Source organism: Aquarana catesbeiana, linkage group LG05 (assembly GCF_042186555.1).
Source record: "Aquarana catesbeiana isolate 2022-GZ linkage group LG05, ASM4218655v1, whole genome shotgun sequence".
Classification (NCBI taxonomy): Eukaryota; Metazoa; Chordata; class Amphibia; order Anura; family Ranidae; genus Aquarana; species Aquarana catesbeiana.
The window spans coordinates 184,954,121-184,967,799 of NC_133328.1; the positions used below are offsets into that span (position 1 = coordinate 184,954,121).

Here is a 13,679-nt window from a genome sequence, read left to right on the forward strand (position 1 = left end):
ACGCACTGAAGAACAGCAAGGCCTGTGAAGAGCGACCTGAAAATCAGGAACGAGCGGACAATAAAACAAAGATTTCTCAATGCCAACTGACCAAACGCACTGAAAAGCAGATACAAACCTCACAAGCACAGACTGAACAACAGTTAAAACGAACTGAAAAATACGAGTCTCACAAGCGCGAATCGTCTCTCACCAAACTTCTACTAACACGAGATAAACACGAGATTAGCAGAAGGAGCCCAAAGGGTGTCGTATGGGCTATTGAACTTCCGTTTTATAGTCTCGTCGGACTTGGTGTACGTCACCGCGTACTAGGCTGTCGAACTTTTGTGTGATCGTGTGTAGGCAAGTCCGTTCGTTAGAAAGTCTGCCGCAAGTCCGCCGCAAGTCCGCCAAAAGTCTGCCGAAAGTCTGTCGGAAGGGGCTGTCAGACTTTTGTAGACGAAAAGTCCGACCGTGTGTACGCGGCATAAGAGTTGCAAATATTACCTGCTTGAAACACGGGACTATACTGGTATCCCTTGACTTGGTACTACTGTATGCCTTTGCCGTTCTTGATAGCCTCAGTAATGTAAAAATGTCTGATAGATTATATCACTCTCGTTTGTAAAACTAATAAAAACGATTGAAACAGAAAATATCTTCATTCTAAAATAACTGCAACTGTTTGCCAGTAATGTACAATAGATTTTTTATTTTTTTGGTCAATGTAGTTAATTAGATTTAGTTATGTTTTAAGATGCATGCCTAATCAGAGTTTATGTCTTTCTATACCCTTAAGTACCATAAAACTAGCATTTTCCAGACCTTTATTAGCATACATAATTGTATTATAATGCCTATTGCTAGGCTCTGCAGAGGTTAAGGAATGCTTTGCTCATGATGTGGAAGGAGTTCCTGAACAGATGTTTTTATTATAGGCGTATTTAATAAAGTGCAGGAACACAGTGTACTTCAAACGGTGCTTGGGTTCGCCATGGAGTACAAACGAGCCTTCCTGGTGCTGTGCCTCTTCTGCTTTGTCCAAATCACCATTCAACAGAAGAAGCAGAGGCATACAATTAAACAAGGTAAGACCTATTTTGTAAATACACTTTTTATTCTTGTCCCTTGCAGGAGCACATAAAAAGCATTTAGATACATTTGGTAAGAAAAATATATTCATTTTGATTTCATTACAGTACCTTATTTTAATGTACTTGTAAATTATATCATTGATAGTTTTTTTTTTAATGTTATAAAAAGGTAAATATATTTAACATTTTTTACAGTATGTAAAAAAATATAATTATATCATTAGAAATCTATATAAATAAATATATACATATATAGAGAGGGGGGAGAGGGATCCTGTCTGTCTATCTATCTATCTATCTATCTTTAAATAATTATAGATATATATATATCTATATATATCTATATATATCTATATAGATATATATAGATATATATAGATATATATATATACATACAGTACTGTTCAAAAGTTTTATGCAGGTGTAAAAAAATTCTGTAAACTGAGAATGCCTTCAGAAATAGAAGTGTTAATAGTTTATTTTTTATCAATTAACAAAATGGAAAGTAAATGAACAGAAGAGAAATCCAAATCAATATTTGGCGTGGCCTTTGCCTTCAAAACAGCAGCAATTCTTCAATTCTTCTAGGTACTCTTGCACACAGTTTTTGAAGGAAATCTCCAACTCTATTTGCAGTAATGCAGCCCCAAACTTGCAAGGAGGCTCCGTCATGCTTCACTGCTGCCTGCAGACACTCATTGTACCGCTCTCCATCCTTTCGCGAACAAACTGCCTCCTGCTAAGCTAAATATTTAAGATTTTGACTCATCAGTCCAGAGCACCTGCTGCCATTTGTTTGCACTCTAGTTCCTATATTTTCATGCATAGTTGAGTCGCTTAGCCTTGTTTTTACATCCTATGGATATATTAAAAAAAAAAATATATATATATATATATATATATATATCCTGAACTGTAAGTAGAAAGATATCTGGAGCTTCTATTGCTAGTTCCTCATCCAGGCCTTACCACCTAATGTGTCACTGGTCAGGAACAAGCATGTAGCTAGTGAAGTATGAAAAGTTTGTATTCCTACCCTGCATGCAGATTCCAGATCCATAAATTGCTATGAAGTAAAGCAGGGATCATAATGACAGCTCTGCAACTTAAACACTTGTGTATGAACAAGTCAACAGTGTCCCCTCAAATGTTTCTGTCCTCCCAACGTCCCATTAATTCTATTAACTGCATTTTACTATACATTCCTATGACCAGAGTGTTAATCGCTGAGCGCTGCAAGCTGGAATGTTCAGCACTTAGAATTATTTCTTCTCTTTCCAGCTCTTTCCAGCCCCCCCCCAAAAAAGTTAACCCTTTGACAAAGATGGGGCAGCAGATGAGAGTCCTAATGTAACAAGCTGCTGATCTCTATAGCAGTTCAGGCAGTTCTAAACATTCAGTCCTTGTACATTAAAGAAGTGAATTCTATGGCTTATAAAGCTCTTTTTACATGTGGCTTCGTTAATTATGGTTCTCTCAATATTCAACGGGGTGTTGTAATGGGCCAAGGGAGGGCTCACTGATGCTGATGATGTTTGATTCTAGTTCAGCATTAATTTGGATAGACAGCAAAGGCAGATCGAAACGGGCTGAAAATGATCTTGAAAGATAAATACCATAATTATGAAAATAAGTGTTTTTGGATGAAAAAACACTAATCACAGTTTCACTGTCTCCGTAACCACCCATCTGCCAATGTGAGCATTTATCTTTGATCAGAAAACTGGGTGTAGTTGAAGGGGTGGTGTAGTATCTCTATCTTGGCTTGACTTTATTTGATGATGTGTTGTGTTTCGCTGTTCATATGCTTTCCCTGATTAAATAATCCGACTTGTTAGCATTCCTGTATCTGCTGCCTGTATACTAACTGTATGTCAATACCCATGATTCTAATACCTATTAACTATACCGAATAACTGGAGAGCATGTGGAATACATTTAAGCTCAACACATAAGTTTTAGATATGACCTTAATAAAATTGTCCAGTACTCTGCTGTGACTACATAAATAAAGCTTGTAAGGGTATTTGATCACTCCTGCATGAAAGTTAAAACGTTTTAGCTATAGGTTATACCGTGGGGACGGAAAGTATTCAGACCCCCTTAAATTTTTCACTCTTTGTTATATTGCAGCCATTTGCTAAAATCATTTAAATTCATTTTTTTCCTCATTAATGTACACACAGCACCCCATATTGACAGAAAAACACAGAATTGTTGACATTTTTGCAGATTTATTAAAAAAGAAAAACTGAAATATCACATGGTCCTAAGTATTCAGACCCTTTGCTGTGACACTCATATATTTAACTCAGGTGCTGTTCATTTCTTCTGATCATCCTTGAGATGGTTCTACACTTTCATTTGAGTCCAGCTGTGTTTGATTATACTGATTGGACTTGATTAGGAAAGCCACACACCTGTCTATATAAGACCTTACAGCTCACAGTGCATGTCAGAGCAAATGAGAATCATGAGGTCAAGGGAACTGCCTGAAGAGCTCAGGGACAGAAATGTGGCAAGGCACAGATCTGGCCAAGGTTGCGAAAAATTTCTGCTGCATTTAAGGTTCCTAAGTGTACAGTGGCCTCCATAATCCTTAAATGGAAGACGTTTGGGACAACCAGAACCCTTCCTAGAGCTGGTCGTCTGGCCAAACTGAGCTATTGGGGGAGAAGGGCCTTGGTGAGAGAGGTAAAGAAGAACCCAAAGATCACTGTGGCTGAGCTCCAGAGATGCAGTCGGGAGATGGAAGAAAGTTGTAGAAAGTCAACCATCACTGCAGCCGTCCACCAGTCAGGGCTTTATGGCAGAGTGGCCCGACGGAAGCCTCTCCTCAGTGCAAGGCACATGAAAGCCCACATGGAGTTTGCTAAAAAAATACCTGAAGGACTCCAAGATGGTGAGAAATAAGATTCTCTGGTCTGATGAGACCAAGATAGAACTTTTTGGCCTTAATTCTAAGCGGTATGTGTGGAGAAAACCAGGCACTGCTCATCACATACAGTCCCAACAGTGAAGCATGGTGGTGGCAGCATCATGCTGTGGGGGTGTTTTTCAGCTGCAGTGACAGGACGACTGGTTACAATCGAGGGAAAAATGAATGCAGCCAAGTACAGGGATATCCTGGACGAAAAACTTCTCCAGAGTGCTCAGGACCTCAGACTGGGCCGAAGGTTTACCTTCCAACAAGACAATGACCCTAAGCACACAGCTAAAATAACGAAGGAGTAGCTTCACAACAACTCCGTGACTGTTCTTGAATGGCCCAGCCAGAGCCCTGACTTAAATCCAATTGAGCATCTCTGGAGAGACCTAAAAATGGCTGTCCACCAACGTTTACCATCCAACCTGACAGAACTGGAGAGGATCTGCAAGGAGGAATGGCAGAGGATCCCAAATCCAGGTGTGAAAAACTTGTTACATCTTTCCCAAAAAGACTCATGGCTGTATTAGATCAAAAGGGTGCTTCTTGTAAATACTGAGCAAAGGGCCTGAATACTTAGGACCATGTGATATTTCAGTTTTTCTTTTTTAATAAATCTGCAAAAATGTCAACAATTCTGTGTTTTTCTGTCAACATAGGGTGCTGTGTGTACATTAATGAGGAAAAAAATGAACTTAAATGATTTTAGCAAATGGCTGCAATATAACAAAGAGTGAAAACTTTAAGGGGGGTCTGAATACTTTCCGTCTCCACTGCAAATCCTAAATGGTAGACATGTGCATTCGTTTTCGTCCGAATGCATTTTCGTCCGAATTTCAGGTATTTTCGTTATCGTTTTAACAAACGATAACGAAAGTGCAGAGTCCGAAAAACGAAAGATCCGACATAAACAAATGCTTTATTTTCGTTTTCGTTGCTACAACAGTTCGATATAGATAGGAGATTCGACATGATGATGACAATAACAATCTGTGTCCATCAAACCTGTGGTCGAATGTGCCTAACCTTGAATCAAAGAAAAAAGGGGGTACCATCCAGTTATGTCACAAGAGTTGCCGCCATCCCTGACGTAAGGAGAAAAAAGAAATAACCCCTCAGAAAATGGTGGGACTTTAAAGGCAACGGAGTAAAGATAAAAGCAATTTTATTAATACAAATATACAAAAAATATACATATCAAGAAAAATCTACTACAATCATGTAGAATGGTCAATTTAACAATAAAATCAGGATTATACTGGTGAGCGAACCAAATGTATATTCGTGTAGTCTTCCACCTGAGCCTACGCATTTCGGGACTGCAGGAGTCCCTTCATCAAGGGCAAATTGTAGGCAGACTTTACACTACATAATGAAACATGAAAATAGTGTAATTAGAGACAAATGCATTGAACATGTTTCCTGCATCTAATATCATTCTGAAAAAAAACAAAAAAAAACGCACCTACCCAAGTATAACCGGGGAGGGAGGCTGACTGTCGGAGTAATTCTCGGGGGCAAAAACAAACCGGACGCCAGGAATCCAAAAAAGGAAACGGGCGTATCTCTGGCCCCGCCTCTTCCACACTGGTCCCGATGTGCCACCCCAGGAGGGGATTCCGGGAGTGACAGCACTATCCCAAAGGGGCCCAACAAGCAAAGAACCAGAGGGGGGGGGGGGAATATATCTGAAAATACAAAAGAAAGGAGGCCTTATAGGCTGGAGTACTATAAAGAAGCAAAAAGCACCCATATGCTGAGAATGCATGAACACCGCATCATGCGGGTATGCGTACAGGCCGGGTGTAGAAAAATAGTCTGAATGTTCATAACTTACCCCCAATGCTGGTGTATGAGGGACGTGAAAATTAGGTGTAAATAGATGTCCCCGATGTGCAAGTAGGGGGAGCAGATGTCCCTCAGGAGCAAGAGCAGTTCCACGAGTTGTCAGAAATAGCAGCTTCGTACAATACAAAGTCTGTAGGGTAATACAAGAGAGAGGCTTACTCACCAGCAAGACAAAGGTATTGGCTGTGTGTAGTGATACCTAATGTGCGTGGACAGGATATTCCTCAAACAAGCACAATAAAGAGCATACCATAATTGGAGGTTACCGAAAAAAAGAGAGAGGCAGTATTAACAAAGAGATGCGGGATAGCCTTACCTTGTCTCGAGTATTATGTTGCAGTATAGTCAGTGGCTTTATGCCGTCTCCAACCACCGTCGCCGAGCCGGACAGTCACACCGACACGGCGTCCGGTGGTTGAATATAAAGGGGAAGAGGGAGTGAATGCGGCACTGATTGGCGTCTGAATTCCGCCAATCATATCGCCGCTCCAATCAAGATGTAGGTGCCATGGAAACCCCACAGCGTCGATCCGCCTACGGACGCTGAGGGAGGGGATCCATGGCAACAATAAGACGCCGCTCAGTCCAACAGAGAGGCGATCTGCCCCGTCTGCTGATATTAAGACAGGGTATACACCAACTGAAGTGCTGCAACCCAATCAAGCAAGGGGACTGCTGGAAAAGCGTTACTATATGAAGATTAAAGGGGGAGTAAGTGAATAGGAAATAGGAAAGCAAGAACAATGAATAAACACAACTGCCTAAAAGAATTTGTAATGGAATCATCAACCTCATATATTAGTACCCTCGGGTGGTCACTAAATGGGCACCACAGGGGCAGTGGGACCCTGGGCGGGAGCTGCACGGCCCCCCCCACAGCGGACTGTGGGGGGGGTCATGCAGAAATCGCCCACCGACGCATGAAGGGGCGCCAAAATCCGCAGGCGTGGAAAGGCAGCGGAAAGCCGCCAATCCCCCGCGAGTATGTTCCGGGTACCCATAAAAAGGCCCCCCAAAGGACAAAAATTCCCGGGAGGCCCGCATGCGCCGGGCGGGAAAAAGAGGGGTCAGAGCTGTGGTGAACAAAGGTGTTCCCCAAGAAACGCCGACAGTGTGCCTCAAATGAGGATATGTCTGTGTATATATATATATATATATATATATATATATATACACACATATAAAAAAAAAAATATATATATTTTTGAATTAATTAAACTGTACATGATGAAAAAATACAAAGGGGCAACCGAGAAAAGCATAACAGCACCCTACACATAAGCACCTTATAAATCTTTCTCACAAACTCCAGAGGAGAAACCCTCTAAAAAGGGTCTAAAACTCAAATGATCATTCAAGCCGGGGGGTGAGGTGGCAGCAAGGTCTGCAATCCAGCGGGCTTCCCGCTGTAGCAAGGCCTTGTTCCAATCCCCACCTCTCGGGCTGGGGTGAACTCTATCCAAAATGAAAAAGTAAATATTTGGAAAGGTAACATGATGCACGTTCATCACATGTCTCCCCAGTGGGAGCTCGGGATTCGCTTTCCTCATGGCAGTGATATGCCGTGAGGCTCACAAAGAGAATTTTTGTTTGGTCTTGCCTACATAAAATTGAAGACATTGGCAGACTAAAAGGTATATCACACCCTCTGTCTTGCAGTTTGCAAAGTGGCGTGGTCTATAAGGATGCCCATTTGGGAGGGTCACATTCTGTTGTGTATTCATATATCTGCATATGGAACATCCTCCACATGTGAATGTTCCAAACCTCTTACATGGGTCCCCATGTGATCCACTAACAAATTCACTGCGGACCAAATGGTCACGCAGGGAACTGATACGCCGATAGGTGATCGCTGGTCGTGCGGGTAAGTATGGACGTAGGGTGGAATCAGAGTATAAAAGGTGCCAATGTTTGTTGAAAATGGATTTAATCGATTCATGTTGGTTTGTAAACCTCATAATCATCCTAGTGGTGGAATCCATCATAGCTTTTTTTTGAGGACTAAAGAGGAGTTTCCGCCGAGTATGTCTGTTTGCACGTTTGAACGCTTTTTTCAAAAGCGTAGAAGAGTAGCCCCTCAGACGGAGTCTGTCTCTAAGAGCAGCAGCTTCCGTCAGATATGTCTGTTGATCGGAGCAATTCCGTCTCAGCCTCAAGTATTGGCTGTAGGGAATCGCTCGGATCAGTGGTTGGGGGTGAGAACTGGAGGCATGTAAGATGGTATTGCCAGCGGTGGGTTTCCGAAAGAGGCTGCTAGAGAGAGTTCCCTCAGAATTTTTGCTGATGGTTGTATCCAAAAATGTAATACTGTGTGGACTGTAGGTCACAGTGAACTTTAAATTAAAGATGTTATGCTGCATCATTTTGATGCATTCGTTTAGTTGGCTTTCAGAGCCTTCCCACAACATCAAAATGTCGTCTATGTAACGATACCATGCGGCTATGTGTTGAGTGTGTGATCTAAAGGCCTCATCAGAAAGGAAGGACTGCTCCCATTCCCCCAGGTACAGGTTTGCGTAGGACGGGGCACAGGAGGTCCCCATCGCAACGCCCTGTACCTGGAGGAAGTGGGAGCCATCAAAAGAAAAGATGTTATGATGAAGGATAAATTCCAGGGCCATAATGACAAACTCACAGAGTTTCTTGTCATCTCTGTGTGTTTGGGTGATAAAGTGTCTGACCACAGTCAACCCCAAATGGTGGGGAATTGAGCTATATAGGGCCTCAACATCAATAGCTACCAGTAGTGACTGTGCTGAGACATGTAGACCTTCCAGGGATTGTAATAAGTGGATGGTATCGCGCACATATGACGGCAAGTTTTCGACGAATGGTTTTAGGTGGGAATCTACAAACAGACTCAGATGTTCCGTAATAGCCCCATTCCCGGAGACTATAGGTCTACCTGGTGGTGTTGTACAATTTTTATGGACTTTGGGTAGACAATAAAAAGTTGGAATTTTTGGAAATTTAATTCGTAAAAATTCCCAGATGTCCTGATTGATGATACCCTGTGAAAAGGCACCGTCAACTAGGGCATAAAATTGGATCTCAAATTTGGCAATACTAGTCCTGGGAATAGGCCTATACCAGTCCCGGTTGGACAAAACTTTATGACACATGATTTTATATTGCTCGTTTGACATGATCACAATATTGCCACCCTTATCAGAAGGCTTAATGACAAGGGAATGGCATTTTTTAAGGGTATTTAAAGCGAGCAATTCCGTGGGAGATACATTCCCGGTCTTTTTGTGTATTTTAAGTTTTTTAATTTCAGACGTGACCAGAGTGACAAAAGATGACAAATTAGGGTTAGAACCAAGGGAAGGGAATTTATCCGATTTGTTCTTTAGCTTCTTATTAGCGTAGGATGGAATGGTAGGTTCGGTGGATTTATCAAGAAGGAGGGAATCTAAATTAATTGTGTCGATAAGGTCAACAGAGTCCTCATTCTCCAATAGCGACAAAAGGACGTCTAAATCCTTGTCATGTTGTTCATCGGTGGTTTCGGGTTTAGTTTTGGCCTTAGAGTACATGCTCTTCAATAGCAACTTTCGGGCAAACAGGTTTAGGTCTTTAATAACCTCAAAAGTGTCAAGATTGGAACTGGGACAGAAGCTCAGACCCTTTGACAAAAGGGATTTCTCTTCATCTGATAAAGTGTAGTCGGATAAGTTGATGATGTTTCTATCATCAACATTGGTGGTATTAGATTGTATACAATTTAAGTTTTTGATTTGGGAATGGTGTCCTTAGGAAAAAAACGGCTTTGGCCCACCTCCCTTTTAGATGCTGAGCTCGCACTTAATTGCGAGAGCTGAACAGTCGTAAGTGAGGAGGAAGCGGTGTTACCACCAGGGTTTCCTGTGGGGGGATAGGGGTCCTCACCACATGTACCGTAATTGCCCGACATATGTGTAGTGGAAGGAGCAATGGGAGTGGAATGTTCAGAAATGTGTTTCTTATGTGCATTTCCCTCTTCTCCGGATAAAGGGCGTTTAGGTTTGTTGTGCCTGTTCTTATTGCGGTTGCGAGAAGAGGAGGAAGCGGAAACAGAGGAATTGATAGAGGAGTCTGACCCTCTTTCCAGGGTAGATTTAGTTAGACTTTTGTTTTTGGAATTTAGGGTATGATTATTTTGGGTCCACTTGTATGCTCTCCCTTCCTGGAAGGACAATTTGTCGCGCCAGAACTTTTTATCTTTTTTTCCGAGAGTTTCGGAGGCAATTTGATCCAAGTGAATCTTAATTCTTTCCTCATGTTCCTTAAGTGAGGGAAGACTTTTAAAAGATTGTAATTTTGAATATATATTATCAATCTCTTTGTCAAGGGCCAGACTACGAATCTTATATTCCTCTATGAGCATCCTCATCATCCTGCGTGTGCACGCCTGCAAGTTATCCTCCCACTGTTTCTTAAAATCAGGGCTGATGTTCTCAATCAGAGGGAAAATTTGAATGCGCAATCCATAAGGATTGATGTCCTCTCTGATGTATCTTTCAAAGTGTGCCTAACCTTAGCTCTATTAGTCCAAGATTATTCTACATAGAGAGAAAAGATTTGACGTAGAGAGAAAAGATTCGACGTAGGGGAGAAAAGATTTGACGTAGGGGAGAAAAGATTCGACGTAGGGGAGAAAAAGATTCGACGTAGGGGAGAAAAAGATTCGACGTAGGGGAGAAAAAGATTCGACGTAGGGGAGAAAAAGATTCGACGTAGGGGAGGAAAGATTCGACGTAGGGGAGGAAAGATTCGACGTAGGGGAGGAAAGATTTGACGTAGGGGAGGAAAGATTCGACGTAGGGGAGAAAAGATAAATAAAAATAATGATGATGATGAATGTTATTGGCTGATTGTAACCAAAGAGGTGGAGCAATAAAATAGCTAGAACTAAGTACACACGTACTTTGGCTTATGGTGTCTGTTGAAAGTTCTAAGAAGATTCGACGGAGCAGGTAAACTATACGGCATTGTACAGTTTAGCTGCTCCGTCGAATCTTCTTTGAACATTCGACAGACACCATAAGCCTTCAATGACAGATTCGACCTTAATTTGGATTTTCGGACGAATGCAATTTTTAACGAAAAACGAAATAAATAAAAACGAATTTCAAGAGTAACTAAATAAATTTATTTTTGAGACGAAAACGAAATTCCGAAACGAAATATTTCAGTGTGCACATGTCTACTAAATGGTTGTTAAAATGTGCCTGGTATAGTTATTATAACATAGGCCAGTTTTATAAGATGTCTATTGAAAATAGCTCTAAGCTTGTTATTTTTGTATAATGTTTATATGCTAATTTATTGGAAATGCAAGCTCTTTAAGAGCCCATTCACACAGGGGCAACACGTCTTTCAGTGCGACTTTGGGAGGCAACTTGGACACGACTTGAGTATGAATCACACCACGACTTGGGGCAACTTACAACACAACTTGAAGTCGCCTCCAGGACAGGGAACTTTACAAATGGCCAATCAGAGCTTATCAGCTGTGTGTGAGAAGGAGGGGGTTGGCTGTTTAGTGGAGGAAATTACTTTCTGTTTCCTTTCTGCTTCCTGTAAAGTTGCCTCAGTATGAACAGTGATCAGACTTGGAGGCAACTTCCATTGAAATCAATGGGTACAAGTTGCCTTCTAGTCGGATTGAAGTAGTACAGGAACCTTTTCTGAAGTCGGAGCGACTGCAGTAGTGTGCATTAAGACGGATCTATTCACTTACATTGATTTTTTCATGTAGCGCGACTAGGGGCGACTTGGGGCAACTTGAAGTCGGATCCAAAGTTGCCCCTGTGTGAATGGGCTCTAACTGTAAGAGGTCTGTGTTTTGGATTATCTGCTTTCACTTTTACGTCTCTTAATAAGATCCATATAGATGAATATAAATTTCACTGACATTCTTGGAACACCTTGGAGCCTACCAGACATCTGACTGACAGAATGTGAGGAAACAAAACAGGAAACAAAACAAAAAGACTAAAAGGTCCATCTAATGATGTGGAAGATGCATTGCCAGTACTGGACTTATAAGAAAAGTTGCATAGTCAACTATCAATGGTTTAGACATTTTGCATTATTTCTTTTAATTACATTTGCAGTAAAGATAAAACGGAAGCCTTTCTTTTTACAGGATCCATAGAAAATACAGATTTTTATGATTTTTTAGTCCATTTACACATTTTATTTTTTACACACCCCCCCTCCCTTCTCCAGTTCAGTTAGCAGCTCCCATTTGAAATGGACATCCTTCATTGCAGTCCAGGGCTCTAAGATCTTAATTAGTCAGCAAATCTGGTCACATAACTTTTTTTTTATATCTTTTTCAGCTTGGGTCACGCACCCACCTATCCTACTTATAAGACAAAACGCCTCTTGACAAACTGGGAACTGTTCATTGGCACTTGTGATTCCAAGTGGCAATGAACAGTTCCAAGACTGTCAGGTTGTTGTTGTTTATCCAACTTAAGCTCTCATACCTATATACCTCTAGTGCACAGGTGTCAAACACAAGGCCCGCGGGCCGAATCCGGCCCTCCAGGCCATTTTATGTGGCCCTCGCACCTCTCCTGCAGCTGCAGGAGAGCTCCAGCCCTCCTCTGGTCCTCCTCCAGACCCCTACTTTCTGCTTTCAAGCAATGCATCCAGCTTCTTCCCAGCAGCAGCATAAGGAAAGGGGGTGCACTGTGATGTTAGGGAAAATAGGGGACTTAACTTCTGATGGTGGGGTGGCTCTTGAAATCTAATGTAAGGGGAGGGGATGCGCTGGACATCTAATCGTACAGATACAACCGGCCCTTTTGAGGACAATCATAATACTGATGTGGCCCAGGATGAAATTGAGTTTGACACCCCAGCTCTAGTGGAATAGAGCATTTTTTTACATTTCTGCTATGGGCAAACCAATGTTAGTTATGAAGGAACATTAAAGTATAACTAAAGGCAAAAAGTTTTTGGACAGAGTGGAGATGGATTAGAACACCTGACAATTTTTATTGCTGTCTGTGCCCCCATTAGGAAGACTCACCCTCTCTATTTGTCCTGTTTACCATTATCATAGAAAGAGAAAGTAAAAGAAAATCCCAAATTTTGGGTTGTCCCCAGAAAAGTAATAGAGGGGAAATCTTCCAATGGGGACACTAGATCTGGGGGGTCCCCAAGGAATTCCCTTAATTTGCAGGGATCTCCTCTCACTTCCTGTTTGGCTATGGGACAGGAAGTGAAGAAAAATCTCTGCAATGGGACACAGATGGCGAAAAACAATCTGACAGGGGTTATAACCCTCTCTTGCTCTATCCAAAATGAAAAAAAAAGTTTTGCCTATAGTTCTACTTTAAATAAATGTCATTGTATGACTACACTCCTGGAGGTATCATCCATTCCAACCATAAACAAAAATTAGAACAGAGTAGTGAGATTTTAATTATGAATGCATAGTGAATGCATAGAAAGATAGATTAGGTACTGTTAAAAGCCAATCATTTTTATTACAAAGAATTAAACAAAGATTTTTTTCATAAAATGCTGATAGGCAAACACAAAAGGTGGTAAAATTTAAAACATAGTATACAGGTGCAACAATAGTAAACCATAATAACTTGATCGGCCTACGTGTTACGCAAAAATCTTTGCTTCAGGACTATATATGTCTTATACAGCTGCTAACCCAGAAGCAAATGAAAAACACCCACCAGACCATGGGGGGCCTTTACAGATTTGCCAAAGACTGGAATGAACCCAAAATAAAAGATATAAAGGCTCGCTACAAGGTTGTCTCATATACAGTGGGGACGGAAAGTATTCAGACCCCCTTAAATATTTCACTC

The 13,679-nt window shown here is 41.4% G+C and overlaps 1 protein-coding gene across 2 annotated transcripts in view; it reads left to right on the forward strand.

Moving 5' to 3' along the window:
- The first annotated feature begins 912 nt into the window (after window positions 1-912).
- The window catches only part of CLEC3B (C-type lectin domain family 3 member B), a 52,238-nt gene continuing 39,471 nt past the window's right edge, over window positions 913-13,679 (forward strand). For both annotated transcript variants that reach the window (XM_073630431.1, XM_073630433.1), the window contains exon 1: window positions 913-1,070. In XM_073630431.1, the coding sequence (XP_073486532.1) occupies window positions 977-1,070 (94 nt within the window). In that variant the 5' untranslated portion in view covers window positions 913-976. The remainder of the gene's footprint in view (window positions 1,071-13,679) is intronic.